Source organism: Entelurus aequoreus, linkage group LG07, assembly GCF_033978785.1.
Source record: "Entelurus aequoreus isolate RoL-2023_Sb linkage group LG07, RoL_Eaeq_v1.1, whole genome shotgun sequence".
Taxonomy (NCBI): Eukaryota; Metazoa; Chordata; class Actinopteri; order Syngnathiformes; family Syngnathidae; genus Entelurus; species Entelurus aequoreus.
In genome coordinates this window covers 52,072,662-52,091,273 of record NC_084737.1, presented here as the reverse complement: position 1 = coordinate 52,091,273, position 18,612 = coordinate 52,072,662, and the positions used below count along the sequence as shown (strand labels likewise).

Sequence of the window (18,612 nt, the reverse complement as noted above, 5' to 3'; positions counted from 1 at the left end):
AATAGGTTTAAAAAATGAGTGAAGATCAAGTTGTGCACTCAACATCAAACTCAGTCGTGTACAGTAGATCATAAGCCATAATCAAAAAAAATCACTGACTAGTTGACTATCAAAATAACCGTGAGCTGCAGCCCTATTGTAGATGCACTGAACCAGTGGTTCTCAAACTTTTTTCACCAAGAACCACCTCAGAAAAAACTTGGGTCTCCAAGTACCACCATAATGACCAAGATTAAAATACAGTAGCGTAGTAGGCCTAAGTATTCATTACAAACAAGGCAGAGGTTTTATTTTAGATTTATATTTTATATTTTGGGCCACAGTTTGAACAGTAACACTGAGTTTGAATATAGGAAAATAAAGCACCGTACTTTAATCTAGCCTTTCTTTGGCGTACTACTAGATGGAGCCCTACCACTAAACTCAGCGTGTACCTGCCTACTGTCAGCAGCATCAGACAATTGTGGGCGGGGCAGAGGGAGGGGCCACTGTGACAAAACAATCTGGCCATAAGGAAACACAACTGCAAACCATGCAAAGGTGTGAACACAACATGAAAATATGTCATAAAGTTGGGAAGGCAAAATGATGATGATGTCCATATTTGAAAACAGACACTGCAGTTATTTTTGATATTCTGACTTAAAGTTGACAAAAACTAAAAACAACTACTGCTTACTGTGGCTAATTTAATGTTAAATTGCTTGGAGATGTTGCTAAAGTCTAACAAGTGTTCATGCATGCGCAGAGTCAACTCACATCGGTGCCGTCCCGTCCAGGGGGCCCTGGCGGCCCTTGCAGGCCAACGGCTCCTCGGGGGCCTGGCCTCTGCAATACAAACAAATATAAATGAAATATATGGAGTATTTTATTATTTATACATCATAACAGTGAGAAAATGTTGTAGAGTCATTTTTCAGGTTCAGGCAAATACTTGCATCGTTATATATATATATATATATATATATATATATATATATATATATATATATATATATATATATATATATATATATATAGTCGAGGTTTCTGTGGTTTATCCGTTATACAGTGTTCAATACCGGGGTAGAGCGGAATATACGTTAGGTCAGAAAAAAACACAAGAGACTATATCATCCCTACAAGCCTGACGAGCAGGGAAACCTGCAAAACAGGCTTGTAGGGATGATATAGCTTCTTGTGTTTTTTCCTGACCTAATGTGTATAAATATATATATATAAATACTGAAAACATTTTAAATACAACATTCACAAGTTATGGATAACAATGACCAAGTTTAGTGAGAAGGAGTGGATGAACAGAGGTGGCTTTGTGTTCTCCATGAGTGCATTCCACAGGTTCATGACAAACCCTGCCAGCTGTAAAAGGTCCATTGAATGAGAAACAGAGCATCATAACGACACATAAAACTATGACAGGTGATTATTAATTGAGCAATTAGTAGCAATACAACACAGTCTGATGTCCTCATCGTCAACTACACACTTCTGCGCCTGCTGGAGGAGGCTCCAAAGAGAACATGGACGCCAGTGGTGGGAACTCACCTGTCCGGAGCAGGATGTGAAAAGCTGGCACAGTAAGAGCACCCACAGAGCCGAGAAGGTGGTCATCGTCAGCTCGCCCTCTCAAAGCGGGTTTTGAGGCGGAAAAGGTCAAATCCAATAGCCGCCGGTCCTCGCTCGCTCCCGCCTGCTACTGTCCGTCGAAGTTCGTTCACCTGAAGGCGCGCAGCTCCTGAATGACGTCCTGTTGGCTCCCAGACCAACCCGAACCTCCAGGCGGTAGGAAGGGGCTGAGCTCAGTCTAGACTTCTGTTTTGGGGCCGCAGGAGGAGGACTCAGGACCCTGAAAGTCCAGCAGGGACCACTCGTGGGCGGAGCTTCAGTGTTCTCAGGCTTTGCGGGGTTGTACTTTGACCAATCAGAAGACAGAGCTGTTGTGATTGACAGCTGGGGGTTTCCGCTGATCGCTCCTATCATTTCCAACTTCAACTTTTGCTTCTTTTTTTTTTTTTTTTTAATGAGATAACTTTGTTTTTCTTAGCGGAAACAGCTTGACGTAATTAACATGTTTGTTAGATTTACTCGATATCAGGGGCCGTACTTATCAAGCTTCTTAGAGTGCCATTTTACACTTAAGTCCTGAGAATTTGCGAAATTTAGTCCTACTCTCAAACTTAAGAATAAAAGCTTTTTATCAACGTTCTTAAGTCTAAGAATCACTCCTACTCTCCACGATATTTAAGAGACCTTCAGAGGTGTCTTAAGTGGTTAGGAGTTGCCAGCAGGGGATGGCACTGAGGCGAGAGAGACGTGCGCGAACGTTCAGGGAACGGAACAATGGTTTTTTTTTTTTGATGACGAGCAGCTGATCGAACGGTATCGTTTAGACAGAGCGGATATTATTTTTGTCACAGATTTAATACTTTTCCATTCCTTGTTGATTTCTGCATGTGTCTGCAGTGGGCTAGTATATATAGAGCCACCCACACCAGTTTCAAATTAGTTGCCTAATTAATGAATTGGAAAGAAAATGTTATCACAGTAGCGTATGTGTGTGGCCGTGAGGTGACCGACGTCAGTGAGTGTGTGGGCGATAGAAGAGAGGGAGCGGTAGCGTGAGTGCCGGCGGGGACTAGTTTGTTTTGTATTATTTTGCAGTTTATTGTCAAAATATACACTCCCATTGTCCACTTAAATATTTCCAAGATATTTCTTTATTCTTAGACAACGGATTCCCTTCCGTGATTGGTCATTTCTATGGACACAGAAATGACGTCACCTAAAATTCCGTTTACGGCACTTAGTAATGTCGTAATTCAGCTCTGAGTGTGACACTTAAGATTCAGTCCTACACTTCGCTGAAAGTGTGAGTAAGACGCTTGATAACTAACTTTTAAGTGCAGCTTTCAGCGAATAATTTATTTACTCTTAAGTCAACTCTTAGCAGACTTCTTAGGAGTCATTCTAAGAAGCTTGATAAGTACGGCCCCAGGTCTTCAACAGGGGGTCCGCAAACGCCAGAGGGTCTGTAGATGTTGTGTAGGGGTGTCGCGATTTAAATATCCTTTTTTTTTTTTTTTAAATATCTCCCTGAAGTCTTTAAATACACATTAATATTAATCAAACACACTGTATTGTATTTAATAAATGGCATTCACATACAGTACCTTGCAAGTTTAAAATAAATAAATGATAAATTGGTTATACTTGTATAGCGCTTTTCTACCTTCAAGGTACTCAAAGCGCTTTGACAGTATTTCCACATTCACCCATTCACACACACATTCACACACTGATGGCGGGAGCTGCCATGCAAGGTGCTAACCAGCAGCCATCAGGAGCAAGGGTGAAGTGTCTTGCCCAAGGACACAACGGACGTGACTAGGATGGTAGAAGGTGGGGATTGAACCCCAGTAACCAGCAACACTCCGATTGCTGACACAGCCACTCTACCAACTTCGCCACGCCGCCCCCCAGAATAAATTATTTCTATATTCATTTTAGCATAAACAATGTAAATCTCTTTCTGTATTAAACATTTTTTTAAATCAGGATGAAAAGTTATGACTGTGTAAAATGATTTATTGTTGGTTTAATTGTTGTAAAATGAAAATATGGCTTTGTAGTCACCATAGGCGCCGATCTACATTTCTGCCAGTGGGTGCTCGGTGTGTGCGTGTGTATTTAAAAAAAATTGACGTTCAGCGAAGTTAATATCCCATATGATTTGTGGCTTTATTATTTTGTAAAACGGACCAAACTTGCCACACAATTAACTACAACATGATTGATTTTTAAAAAAAATTATTTTAAAGATTGACGTGTGTGCTTGGGCCCCAAAAGCACCCACGGGATCAGCGCCTATGGTAGTCACCAACATTGGATGTCAATTGTTGTATTTGTGAAAATAGCGGGCAGATATGTTTTTAATTTATTTTCGTTCATATGCCACTTTAATGTTATGTTGATTGTTTTAATTAATGCCTTTGATTTTTTATGATAGACAAAAAACTTAACTGAACATTTATGATGCGTTCTAGTTGTCAGCTAGGTATTATCACCGTTATACGGTATTATTAAATGTCTTATTGCACAATAACAAGTGACCTTTAGAAGCATGTTTAATTTAAAACACAATCACAATTTTATTCAAATATATGTAAGTAGGAAGTTACTATTTTTTAGCCTGGAAAACAAACACCCCATATCTACTAGAAATAGGCTACGAAAATACCGAACATTTCTTTTCTTGTTACCACTGCAGAGCATTTGATATTAGGCCCCAAATATCAATTGTGGATGGTTTTAATATTGTTTTTGGAATATTCACAGAAGCACTACATTAGGAAATATTAAAACGTTTTTAAACATTGAATAAGTCATCTACAGGGGTTATAAAAAAAGAGTGGTTACAGAATAAAGAAAACTCAATATTCAACCTTCTCAGGCAACTAATGTCTGCAAACAGCATCCTCTTCCACCACAAGACAGACAGATTTCATGAAAGTGTCTGAAAATATCTTTATTCTGCTCTTAAACAACCAGATCTTCAGTTGGAAGAAAGGTTACATAGAAAGAACTTAAGCATTTTGTCTAACTTGAAATCAAAAAGTTTATGTTGAAAATGAAGTGCAAGTGTCAACAAAAATTACAACCCCAATGGCTTTACATACTTCCTGTATTCTCAAAAACCAAAATACAGATGGAACTCAGCTTTACCAATTGTGACGCAAAGACAAACATTTCAAATACAATCAATCAGTCTATAACATTTCTGGCAAGGCTTTCTGTTGTCCAGTAGTCAACTTTCCATTCAAGTGAAAGCACACAGACTGAAAGAAAAATTTGAGTACCAATGTGTGCGAATTCAGCATGAACACAAAAACAGCCTGCAAAGGGAGACAAAAACCTTCCAATTCGTTGTTCAGTGTAAAGCAACATTTTCTTGTAAAAACACTGTCCAACAGTTAATAAAGATCAGCATTTAGTTAACCTCGGTCAATAATGGCCCGTAGAAGAATTAAATGAGAATTTTAGCTCATATAATTTTGAAAATAAACATAATAATTTCAACCAATATATAAGAGTAATAGAGCCAAGAAAATAATAATTTCTTCATCTGTACCTAATACCCGTTTCACTTCAGTAGATATTTTAGGTTTTAATTCCGTGTTTGGGCTTAAATATTTAATTACTGAGACATACAACTCACTAGCCATACTTGTAGGCACACCTGCAACAGCTACAGCGAACTGCCTCAAAGGATTTTGCCTTTCAAAAAGTTGATAATGCCAACTTTTGATTGAGACTGTTAAAATATCTCATCTCTGGTAGTGTCAATCAAAACTGTCCATTATCTTTACAAAAAAGGCACCATTTTAGATGTTGTTTTGCAGTTGTTGCCTTTTAATGTTGCTTATTTCCATTATTAAATGATACTATAATAACAAAACACCGACATAAATAGTTCATTTTTAGTTGGTAACAGAGTTTAGAACATCTCTGTTAAATAAAAGTAAAGTAAATGTTCAATAGGAGTTTGTGAAAGCATCAAAGCTTAATGAGGCTTTAACGGTCCTTTCTTGCTTCCATTTATTGATTAATTCAACCATACAGGGTTTCTGAGCGCAAATCTCGAAACAGAACACCACTCTGTCTAGGAAAAGAAATGGACTGCTCAAAATGGAACAACCAACAATTCCTGTTGGATGTAATAATTTAGACTGAAAAACACTGGAACTGGGTCAAGGTAATACAAGAACTGTTCATGGGTTACCCATATTGGGGTCTACAGTCGAGGGGTTTGACTCCATGTCGACATCTTCTGGCTTCCTCTCAGTGGTCTGTTCGTCACCATTTTCATGGCTGCTCCTGTTTGCCTGCGACACTTTGTCCTCCTGATCTGGCACTTGAGTAAAGTCAGTCCTTGGAATCTTCTCCTCCCTGCCTGATGACAGACAGGGTGAGTGTTTTAAAGTCTTAAGAGGTGTTTGAGCAGGAGAGTTCATTTGGGCTGTGTTACTACCAGCCTTCCTCTCTGCCTGGCCAGAGCTCACGTATCCAGCAGAGATGCCGTTGGTTTGCATCATCGCACCATCTTCTCTCTTCTTCTTTAGAGGCTCCTCTGTGCCCACAACTCCATCTGTTTGCATAACATTGTCAGGTTCCTGAATGGTGTTCTGTGAGTGGTTCGTGGGTTTGGAGTCAATATCCGCAGTGGGCTCAGTTTTGACAGTCACAGTGTCAGGGGTAGGCGACTGATCCATTTCATCAACTTCATCCGTAGCCTCGTTGCTGTTCCCTAAATTATTGTTGGTCTCTAAATTCCCATTTCCAACAGACATTTTATCTTCCTTGACCTGAGGTGCTGACTCAGGCTGTTTGATTTTGTCTTTACTTGTTTCAGATTCTTTCTGTGGCTTTCCTGCATTGTCCAGTTTATCCTCTTTCAGGTGCACCCCCTTTTCTCCTTCTTTGTTTTTAGCCCTTGAATAGACATCATCTTTTCCTTCTCCAATGCCAAAAGCTTCTGATCGTTTCTCTGCCTTCCTAAACTGCTTCTGAATCTTCCTGGGACACCACACAAATTTATCCTTTGGTTCAAAGTGAAGGTAGGCGTAGCGCACCAACTCCTGGCGTTTTTGTTTATCCAGAATCGCAAACAGGAAGTAGTCAAGTACGCTGCGTTTAACACTGGTGAGGTTTTTCTTGACCAGAGTCTCCTCGAGGAAGAAGCGAACTAGCGGCGCCTGATAGTGCTCAAATCCTAGCTCGCCCAGGCTCTTTAGGATGCGAGTGATGCGCAGGTTGTTGTGCATGTTCCTAAAATAGATGAAATGGTTCCAAGTTAAATGATAAACTCTACAGTTCATATGAGCAAGTTTACTGTCATAGTAATAATGTCAGAATTTACCGCTCAAGGTTCCCGAAGCGCTCTTTCCAGTTGTCTGCTCGTGTCACTTCACCCGTCTCTTTGTTAACCAGGCGGACGCCGTAGAAGCCCAACATGAGTTCATAGGACTCCACTAGCCTCTTTTTTGCATCCTCATTACTCTTAAAGGCCTGGAGAAAATACAGGGTGAGTCAAAGTGAAAGTGCTGTAGAGTTCAGAAAAGGTCAACCATGTGACACTCACCTCAATTTCCTTCTTTGTGAGTTCAGAAGCCATGTAGTTTACCCCTGGTTCTCGGAGTGGAAACAGCCTGACAATAGCAAAAATATGTTGAACTCAGTTACAGTGCATTCTTATAGTTAAAATGCCACATCAAATGGTTAAGAAGCTCAGTTATACAGTACAATAAAATAACTTGATGCCTTTCATACTCTATATGGTATTGAACAGAAAGTAGAAATGCATGGCTTAAGATGACCATAATATCTTTCACTTGAAATTATGGATTGACTCATGCATTGAATTCCAATATGTAAGTGGATAAAAGCCTAAACTGGATTATCATTAACACACAATTGTGATGTGTGTTCAGTACCCACAAAACATATCATACCAGTTTATATATAAATAAGATATACAGCAAGAAAACCGACCGCTAGAGCAAAGTGGAGACTGTGGAGTGTATGCACAGCTTACATAAGCATTTGTGTTTATTTCTGTCATGACTATGTATCGTCAAATGGCACAATGCTATGGAGATGACAAACACACTCAAAGAAAATGCACATACCACTGAATGTATGAGTGAACTCTCTCCAGCTTTTTGTAGTCATTCTTCCATTCTTTGAGGAACGATTCAATGTAGACATCTGTGATGCATAAAAATATATCATGGCTTAGCTTTTTCACTAGTAGCACTGGTGCTACTAAATGAAAAAAAAAATAGTCGTGCAGAAAAAAATAGCAGCAACGTGAAATGTCTTAAATATCACAATTTCATTATAAACACTGATTAAACGTACATATGTGAACTCATACATATAAAACAATGCCATCATAAAGCCAACTGCAGCACTCAATTAAACACAAAAAACATCCCTAAAGTGTGCGAGAACTGTTGGTAAAACGAGTGTAGGGCTGGGCGATATGGACCTAAACTCATATCCCGATATAGTTTGGCCCATAAACGGAAATATCCGTTGATGTAACTAAATATCTCCACTGATGGGGATCCCAAATACACAAAAACAAATACCAACAAGTAAGAAAAGTAGGTTTTGTATATTAGGATCCCAATTTAAGAGGTTTTTGAGATAAGAAAAGAGAAATAAGAAAAGTTAAATATAATCTTTGATCTCCTTTAAAAGAAAACATTTAGCTATGCTCAATTCTTCAGCTAACAAAAACACAAAATAACTAAGGCTAAAACGACGCGTCGACGTAGTCGACGTCATCGGTTACGTAAATACGTCGACGCCGTTTTTGTGCGTCGACGCGTCGCATATGTACGTCACACTACCGTCATGGCGGAGCGCAAAGCCGACTGTGCGAGCGAGGGGAAAAACGCACGCCAAAAGTCGTCAAAAGTGTGGGAGTATTTCAATACACAGCCTAATAATGTTGTTGTATGCACACTGTGTCGAGCGGAAATGGCCTATCATAGCAGCACAACGGCTATGAACGAACATTTGAAAAGAAAACTATCAACCATCAACTAGTCAATCGTCCGCGTTAGCATACGTTGTCATCATTACACAAAAACATGAATGTGTCATTTGTATCTGCTAGGGGTGTAACGGTATGTGTTTTGTATTGAACCGTTTCGGTACGGGGCTTTCGGTTCGGTACGGGGGTGTACCGAACGAGTTTCTAAGCTAAAGCTAACTTTAGCTGCTAAAGTCTTAACAAGTTGCTTTGCTCCTCTGCCTCTGTCTCAGCACGCAGCATTGTCCCACCCATACAACCATCTGATTGGTACACACGCAGCATTGTCTCACCCACACAACCATCTGATTGGTACACACAAAGCATTATCAGCCAATCAGCAGTGTGTATTCATAGCGCATGTCAGCGCTTCAGCGTGGAGCAGATAGGTGTTTAGCAGGTGAGCATCAGGCAGCGGACTCTCCCCAAATGATAATAAACACCTCCCAGTCAACTACTAGTAACATCACTATGAGCCCGTTGACCTACTAGAAACTTAAACTGCAGCTCAGCTCGCTCGCAGTCCTGGCTTGAGGTGAAGGCTAATTACCTCTCAGTTCCAGCCACATCGACCCCTTCTGAGCGCCTATTTTCAGCTGCTGGGAATATTGTAAACAAGAAAAGAAGCAAAGCAAGTAGACATGCTAACCTTTCTTCATTACAACTGTTAGTCACTCACTGGAATGAGTAGAATTGGTTATTGTGTATTGTGTTGGACTGGATGTTTATTTTGCACATTTTAAAAGCAATACTTAATGTTTACAGTGCTCCAGAATATTTAGATTGGCACTTTTTTGTATTGGATGTTTATCTTTATTTTTGCACATTTTAGCAAATAAGCAATACTTTCACTTTTGTTGAAATGTTTACACTGTTGTTACAGAATATTTTGTTTTGCACTTTTTTGTATTGGATGTTTATCTTTATTTTTGCACATTTTAGCAAATAAGCAATACTTTCACTTTTGTTGAAATGTTTACACTGTTGTTACAGAATATTTTGTTTTGCACTTTTTTGTATTGGATGTTTATCTTTATTTTTGCACATTTTAAAGCAAAATAAGCAATACTTTTACTTTTGAAATGCTTATACTATTGCAGAATATTAAGATTTGCACTGGATGTTTACTTTTATATTTGCACATTAAAAAGCAAATAAGCTACTTTTAATTTTGTTAAATGTTTTAAATGTTTACATTGTTACAGAATATTTTGTCATGTTGTTGTCAATGTTGACTGAGTGGCCATACTTTTTTTTTTTGTAAATAAAAGCCATGCCTTTTGAAAAAACTGGCCTACTTTTATTTTTTCATCTTCATTTTAAATAAAATAAAATAAAAAATCGGTAAAAGGAAAAATAATCTATAGATGAATCGAAAAAATAATCTATAGATTAACCGATTAATCGAAAAATAATCTATAGATTAATCGATAGAAAAATAATCGTTAGCTGCAGCCTTAAAAATAACAAAATGTAAAATAAAGTGCCTTGGTTTAAAAGGGACATGTTTAAAGGCCTACTGAAATCATTTTTTAAAATTTAAACAGGGATAGCAGATCCATTCTATGTGTCATACTTGATCATTTCGCGATAGTGCCATATTTTTGCTGAAAGGATTTAGTAGAGAACATCAACGGTAAAGTTCGCAACTTTTGGTCGCTGATAAAAAAAGCCTTGCCTGTACCGGAAGTACATGACGTCAAAGGTTGAAAGGCTCCTCACATTTCCCCATTGTTTTCAATGCAGCGAGAGCGATTCGGACCGAGAAAGCGACGATTACCCCATTAATTTGAGCCAGGATGAAAGATTCGTGGATTAGGAACGTGAGAGTGAAGGACTAGAGTGCAGTGCAGGACGCATCTTTTTTCGCTCCGACCGTAACTTAGGTACAAGCTGGCTCATTGGATTCCACACTCTCTCCTTTTTCTATTGTGGATCACGGATTTGTATTTTAAACCACTTCGGTTACTATATCCTCTTGAAAATGAGAGTCGAGAATGCGAAATGGACATTCACAGTGCCTTTTATCTCCACGACAATACATCGGCGAAACACTTTAGCTACGGAGCTAACATGATAGCATCGGGCTTAACTGCATATAGAAACAAAAGAAATAAGCCCCTGACTGGAAGGATAGACAGAAAATCAACAATACTATTAAACCATGGACCTGTAAATACACGGTTAATGCTTTCCAGCCTGGCGAAGGTTAACAATGCTGTTGCCAACGACGCCATTGAAGCTAACTTAGCAACGGGACCTCACAGAGCTATGCTAAAAACATTAGCTATCCACCTACGCCAGCTCTCATCTGCTCATCACCACCCGTGCTCACCTGCGTTCCAGTGATCGACGGTGCGACGAAGGACTTCACCCGATCACCGATGCGATCGGCGGCTAGCGTCGGATAGCGCGTCTGCTATCCACCTCAAAGTCCTCCTGTATGTGTTGCTGCAGCCAGCCGCTAATACACCGATCCCACCTACAACTTTCTTCTTTGCAGTCTTTATTGTTCATTAAACAAATTGCAAAAGATTCACCAACACAGATGTCCAGAATACTGTGGAATTTTGAGATGAAAACAGAGCTTTTTGTATTGGATTCAATAGCGTCCGAATACTTCCGTTTCAACGTTTGACGTCACGCGCATACGTCATCATACATAGACGTTTTCAACCGGAAGTTTAGCGGGAAATTTAAAATTGCACTTTATAAGTTAACCCGGCGGTATTGGCATGTGTTGCAATGTTAAGATTTCATCATTGATATATAAACTATCAGACTGTGTGGTCGGTAGTAGTGGGTTTCAGTAGGCCTTTAAACATCAGCAGCAACATAACAATAAATTGAACTTTAACAATGGTGCTTTTATAGGTAAACATTAATACTGTACATACTGGGCTGTGAATCTTTGGGTGTCCCACGATTCGATTCAATATCGATTCTTGGGGTCACGATTCGATTCAAAATCGATTTTTTTTTTTTCAATTCAACACGATTCTCGATTCAAAAACGATTTTTTCCCGATTCAAAACGATTCTCTATTCATTCAATACATAGGATTTAAGCAGGATCTACCCCAGTCTGCTGACATGCAAGCAGAGTAGTAGATTTTTGTAAAAAGCTTTTAATTGTAAAGGACAATGTTTTATCAACTGATTGCAATAATGTAAATTTGTTTTAAAGGCCTACTGAAAGCCACTACTACCGACCACGCAGTCTGATAGTTTATATATCAATGATGAAATCTTAACATTGCAACACATGCCAATACGGCCGGGTTAACTTATAAAGTGACATTTAAAACTTCCCGGGAAATATCCGGCTGAAACGTCGCGGTATGATGACGTATGCGCGTGACGAAGTCAGAGTAACGGAAGTTATGGTACCCGTAGAATCCTATACAAAAAGCTCTGTTTTCATTTCAAAATTCCACAGTATTCTGGACATCTTTTGCAATTTGTTTAATGAACAATGAAGGCTGAAAAGAAGACAGTTGTAGGTGGGATCGGTGTATTAGCAGCGGACTACAGCAACACAACCAGGAGGACTTTGTTGGAGCGCTAGCCGCGCCAGCCGCCGACCTCACCTTGACTTCCTACGTCTCCGGGCCGCCAAACGCATCGGGTGAAGTCCTTCGTCCTTCTGCCGATCGCTGGAACGCAGGTGAGCACGGGTGTTGATGAGTAGATGAGGGCTGGCTGGCATGGGTGGAGAGCTAATGTTTTTAGCATAGCTCTGTGAGGTCCCGTTGCTAAGTTGCTAAGTTAGCTTCAATGGCGTCGTTAGCACAGCATTGTTAACCTTCGCCAGCCTGGAAAGCATTAACCGTGTATTTACATGTCCACGGTTTAATAGTATTGTTGATTTTCTATCTATCCTTCCAGTCAGGGGTTTATTTTTTTGTTTCTATATGCAGTTAAAGCACGATGCTATCACGTTAGCTCGTAGCTAAAGCATTTCGCCGATGTATTGTCGTGGAGATAAAAGGCACTGAATGTCCATTTCCCGTTCTCGACTCTCATTTTCAAGAGGATATAGTATCCGAGGTGGTTTAAAATACAAATCCGTGATCCACAATAAAAAAAGGAGAGTGTGGAATCCAATGAGCCAGCTTGTACCTAAGTTACGGTCAGAGCGAAAAAAGATACGTCCATCACTGCCTCTCAAGTCGTTCACTGTAACGTTCCTCATCTACGAATCTTTCATCCTCGCTCAAATTAATGGGGTAATCATCACTTTCTCGGTCCGAATCTCTCTCGCTCCATTGTAAACAATGGGGAATTGTGAGGAATACTAGCTCCTGTGACATCACGCTACTTCCAGTACAGGCAAGGCTTTTTTTTAATCAGCGAGCAAAAGTTGCGAACTTTATCGTCGATTTTCTCTACTAAATCCTTTCAGCAAAAATATGGCAATATCGCGAAATGATCAAGTATGACACATAGAATGGATCTGCTATTCCCGTTTAAATAAAAAAAAATCATTTCAGTAGGCCTTTAACTATTAAATGAACCAAAAATATGACTTATTTTATCTTTGTGAAAATATTGGACACAGTGTGTTGTCAAGCTTATGAGATGCGATGCAAGTGTAAGCCAATGTGACACTATTGTTCTTTTTTTAAATTTTTTATAAATGTCTAATGATAATGTCAATGAGGGACTTTTAATCACTGCTATGTTGAAATTGTAACTAATGATACGGTTGTTGATAATATTCATTTTTGTTTCACTACTTTTGGTTTGTTCTGTGTCGTGTTTGTGTCTCCTCTCAATTGCTCTGTTTATTGCAGAGCAATTGTTGCTGGGTCGGGTTTGTTTTTGGAATTGGATTGCATTGTTATGATATTGCTGTGTATTGTTTTGTTGGGTTGATTAATTAAAACAATTAAATTAAATTAAATTAAATTTTTTTTAAAAAATCAAAAATCGATTTTTAAAAAATGAGAATCGATTCTGAATCGCACAACGTGAGAATCGCGATTCGAATTGATTTTTTCCCACACCCCTAGTACATACACAAAGATTTTAGCCAGAAACACCAACCTGCCAACTGCTTATGATGCTGTGACAGGCTGTGTTCTAAAAAAAAAATTCTAAGTAATTATAGTTACTTATTACTTTACCAAAAAAGTAATTGAATTGAAAACAGAATTAGTCTTCAATAAATGTAAATAATTACTCGGAAAAGTGATAAATGCGTTACTTAAAAACTTCAAATATGTTACTAGCGCGCAGTGCAGTTTGTGTCAAGTTTTAAGGTGGTGGGAAAAAAATTGTTGTCTTTTACTGACCAGTTACTCCAACTAAGACATTGTTTCTTCCGTGTTGGAACACCGAGTGTGTGAACTAGTGGCTCCAGCCACACAGCCTTCAGTGCGCACAGAGTGATCAGTGACACTTCTGCATCAATCACTTGTCCATTTAGTTATGGTTAAGTTAATTTCAAACATTCTATACAGATGGGCAAACATTTTACTCTAGTTTGCTCAAATTTAGATGGATTTATTTCAGGAACAAAATGCTAATTTAAGGGTTAAAATCTGTATTCGCACGTGTGCTACTTTTTTTCTCAATACTTGTACAACCTACAGTCAAGGCCATAATTATTCACTCCCCTGTGAAATTAGACAACTCTTGATTTCTCTCTGGAAATGACCATAACAGCGAGTTTATATTGCATTTGTTTCCAAAATAAAAGACCAAATTTCCATTAACTTCAATTATATTTTATTGCTTCACAGAATTGAAACAAGAAAGGGCAAAAATGAGAAATCCAAACTTAGTAACCTACTTGCCATAGTCATTAGTGTCCCCTAAAGCTAATGCTAGCCAGAATATTCCATACACCCGCAACACATCTCCTCTGCTTGTGTTGTGAAGGATTTACCAACGCAAGCACAATAAACAGAGGACGGCAGCCGTAATTTCAGACACACTCTTTTTCTTTACAGAGCCTTGAGAAGACTCCTCTCAAAAACATATAAGCCACCAAGTGCACTGAAGAACAGGACACTCTCAGCCTACACAATAACCGTACTGTGCGCGACATCCAGTGGAATGAAAGATTTAACAATTTTTACCGTATAGCACATTTGTCACACAATGATTATGCTTTGACTTAAAATACTGGTCAAAATTGTTCAAGGATGTATTGCTCTAATAAATGTAAGGATTTTGTTAATTAAATTACATACTCTTGTTAATGAACATATCAATAAAATAAAAAATTATGCTGACGAAGCTTGTGTTTCACTTTGTTAATGGTATAGAATGGTTATAAAGGTTGTACAGTTTAGTTTACACTAAACATTTGTGTTTATAATAATTAGGAGCCATTTTTATTTTAAAGGATATTTTTGCAAGATGCATAACTGATAAATAGTATAGTTGCATTATTGGGATATTTGTAGGGTTGCTATCGATTTTATTAGTAATCGAGTGATCTATCGATTAATCAAGTAATCGGTTAAAACATGTTATAGCCTCAATGCGTATTTTAAGGAGAACAAACAGTAAACCATTAACAAAAAACACATTTCCTGCGAGCCATAACTCTGCAGAGACTACATTATTAGTTGAGACTACATTACCTGTAAATATGTGAGGAGATCTTTTTCATTCTTTTTTCCAATAAATGCACATCGAAATTGACCTTTTAACATCTCTTTGCTGTTTGTCCCCACACACCACCGTTCTCATGTGCGATTAATTGCAGTGGCCGTGTGGATACTTTGTCCACTTAACGTTCTGGGCACTCCCTTTAGACCGGATTCGAACAATTTTTAAAATATAAATCAAAGCTTTTTCTAATCAAAATCAGCGATAATCGTTGCAGTCCTAGATATGAAGTAGGGCTGGGCGATATATCGACGTCCCACTGGGGTGAGTTTTTCCTTGCCCGTATGTGGGCTCTGTACCGAGGATGTCGTTGTGGCTTGTGCAGCCCTTTGAGACACTTGTGATTTAGGGCTATATAAATAAACATTGATTGAGCTGAGATAGGCTCCAGCGCCCCCCGCGACCCCGAAGGGAATAAGCGGTAGAAAATGGATGGATGGATGGATGATTGATTGATATCGAGTTTGTAAGATGTATCGATATATTTTTTAAACAAGATATGACTTAAGAAAAATATCGTAATCATTTATTTCACTTTAAAATGACCAAATGCCGCTTAGTCCTTGTTCTCCCCCGCTTCCCCTCAATGGGCTACTAAACCCCCCCCCCTTCCTCCTTCCAAGACGTGCTTGCAGGTATAAGAACATCCATAATTGGTTGGTTGTTTACTATGATGAGTCACGATTGGTTAGGGACAGGCCAATCAGAGGCAAGATAGGGCGGGTCAGCGAACCAGGAAGAGAAATCACAAAGTGCCTGCCTGCAAATGTAATTTTTTATCTGAGTTTGATAAATTTTGTAATATTTGCACAGCTATGTTATTTATTTTACGTAGAAATAATATTTTCCTATGTTATTTATGTTATGTAATTCTGTGCTACTTAAACAGTTTATTTTCTGTGCTGTTAATACCCATCTTGACTAACTGTGTTAAAAGTGCCACTGACTGTTCACAGAACAGTTGTCATTCAGTTCCATTTTACTGAATATCACTAAAAAAATGAATATCTTTATATGTATACTTTCACCGAAAAATATATCGAATATCGAGTTTAAGCAAAAATATATTGAGATATACTTTTTCGTCCATATCGCCCAGCCCTAATATGAGGTAATAAAAAGAACAACAATGTACCGAACCAATCTGAAAACCACTCCATCTATCTTCTACCGCTTGTCGCTGGGGTGGCTGGAGCAGCTGGAGCAGCTGCATTCGAGCGTAAGGCGTGGTGGTACACCCTAGACCAGTGGTTCTCAAATGGGGGTATGCGTACCCCTGGGGGTACTTGAAGGTATGCCAAGGGGTACGTGAGATTTTTTTTTAAATATTCTAAAAATAGCAACAATTCAAAAATCCTTTATAAATATATTTATTGAATAATACTTCAACAAAATATGAATGTAAGTTCATAAACTGAACATAAAATCAAGTAGGCTATTCCATTCATTATCATAATAAACCCAGAGTTTCCCCCATGCCATGATGGTTTGACCGTCACTAAAATGTCTGTCAAAAAGAACTGTGAAAAGAAATGCAACAATGCAATATTCAATGTTGACAGCTGGATTTTTTTTGGACATGTTCCATAAATATTGATGGTAAAGATTTATTTTTTTGTGAAGAAATGTTTAGAATTCAGTTCATGAATCCAGATGGATCTCTATTACTATCTCCAAAGAGGGCACTTTAAGTTGATGATTACTTCTATGTGTAGAAATCTTTATTTATAATTGAATCACTTGTTTATTTTTCAACAAGTTTTTAGTTTTTATATATTTGTTTCCAAATAGTTCATGAAAGACCACTACAAATGAGCAATATTTTGCACTGTTATACAATTTAATAAATCAGAAACTGATGACATAGTGCTGTATTTAACTTCTTTATCTCTTTTTTTCAACCAAAAATGCTTTGCTCTGATTAGGGGGTACTTGAATTAAAAAAATGTTCACAGGGGGTACATCACTGAAAAAAGGTTGAGAACCACTGCCCTAGACAAGTCACCACCTCATCGCAGGGCCAACACAGATAGACCGACAAACCATGTCACAAAACAATGACAAGATCTGAACCGTGGCTTTTGCGAACTGTTCCACCCCTAGTATATATCTATCCTTATGGTATCATAATGTGGTGTGTTTTGATTATCCTACCATCAGGTGAAGAGGGGAATTTATTGAGGTAAAACTGCAAATTGTTCATTTTGTCCTCTGAGCACTCTTCATCTGCAAGATTCTGACAGAGAAAAGGACAGAGTATAATCATTTAGTAAAGTAGAACTTGACAGAACACACCAAGTCGAAGATTGGGCTTGAATATAACATACATTACTCATTCATTTAAAGACAGTCGCCAGTACTTACAGGGTATCCTCTTCTGTAGTTCTGCATGTCCTTTGCTGCCCTCATGTTTCTGGGCGTGTGATGCCACTGCAAACCATCATGAAGGTGAAATGTGTTTTACCAACGCATAAGACCATAGATTTTTGTAATTTTTGGTCCTGCATAATTGGACCATATCACGTACAAGTTTGACATATTTATCATAAAAAACGTGAATAAAGTCGAGGAGGGTTAGGTTCATGCTAATACTCGTTTTTCGAAACTAAATCATTTGGCATCCATTTGCATTTGTTCGTTTTATCACAGCAAAGCCAAAGTCATAATGTACAGTCTAAAATTAAAATGTCCTCACAATATAAGTGAGCTTATAAAGTAAGTTAGCCTGAGTAGCTTGCGAGGCTAGCTAGCTAGCTATTGCGCTCATTGTAGTAGCAACACCGTCTAACCTCTCGTCTCAAGACATTATTGCGAGTTAATATTTACGTTAGTTGAAGCACTTACCGATACTAAAGTCCAACCAGATTTATTTTTGTCTTGACTGGATCGACGAGGTTGGCCATCTCCGGCCGGGTCCTCTCCATCACTCTCTGTGTCCCAGGTCGAGTCGTAATCACACACGCAGTCGTCCTCCATGATTGCCAAAAAGGACAAAAACCACCTGAAGCTACCCGAATTTGTTTCCCACCGTAGATGTGCATGGACCCAGCTACACTGGCATGTTCAGGTTAGACGAGGAGAGCCCTGCTGACCAGCCTGTCTTTGCAGGCCGCCATCGTCTCTCGACACTCTTTAAGACGATGTTGCCTTCAGGTGCTCGAGTGGGCGTAGAAATAACCAGCCGCCGCTATCAAAAACAACATATAGTGCGTACTTTATTTAAGCAGCGGTGTTCAATTCCCCCTGTGTCCTTATTTAGATGAAATTCGCAATATTTAATCGCTCTATTACTTGCAGGTTTTGATCGAGAGAAAAATAATACGTTATTTTAACACTAATGGCGACATTAGCCTAACACAGCTGACATTTCCCAACGCAGCATTAATATGT

The 18,612-nt window shown here is 38.7% G+C and overlaps 2 protein-coding genes across 2 annotated transcripts in view; both read right to left on the bottom strand.

Annotated features, from left to right (window-relative positions):
- col9a3 (collagen, type IX, alpha 3) overlaps window positions 1-2,093 on the bottom strand; it is a 15,209-nt gene extending 13,116 nt beyond the window's left edge. The window contains exons 1-2 of the mRNA XM_062053879.1: window positions 1,546-2,093; window positions 760-828 (exon numbers count right to left, since the gene is read on the bottom strand). Of these exons, the coding sequence (XP_061909863.1) occupies window positions 760-828; window positions 1,546-1,611 (135 nt within the window). The 5' untranslated portion in view covers window positions 1,612-2,093. The remainder of the gene's footprint in view (window positions 1-759; window positions 829-1,545) is intronic.
- Window positions 2,094-4,662: 2,569 nt separating this feature from the next.
- Window positions 4,663-18,388, bottom strand: LOC133653986 (opioid growth factor receptor-like protein 1). The gene is made up of 7 exons (XM_062053878.1): window positions 18,067-18,388; window positions 17,587-17,652; window positions 17,377-17,458; window positions 7,686-7,764; window positions 7,139-7,205; window positions 6,917-7,065; window positions 4,663-6,825 (listed from the first exon to the last, which is right to left on the bottom strand). The coding sequence occupies exons 1-7, from the start codon at window positions 18,196-18,198 to the stop codon at window positions 5,769-5,771; spliced, it is 1,632 nt and encodes a 543-aa protein (XP_061909862.1). The 5' UTR covers window positions 18,199-18,388; the 3' UTR covers window positions 4,663-5,768.
- Between the last annotated feature and the right edge of the window lie 224 nt (window positions 18,389-18,612).

Coding starts and splice junctions, on each gene's coding strand:
- LOC133653986 (XM_062053878.1), bottom strand. CDS start 18,198: ATGGAGGACGACTGCGTGTGTGATTACGACTCGACCTGGGACACAGAG. Junction 17,653..18,066: donor CTGGTTGGACTTTAGTATCG/GTAAGTGCTTCA, acceptor GATGGTTTGCAG/TGGCATCACACGCCCAGAAA. Junction 17,459..17,586: donor ACTACAGAAGAGGATACCCT/GTAAGTACTGGC, acceptor TTTCTCTGTCAG/AATCTTGCAGATGAAGAGTG.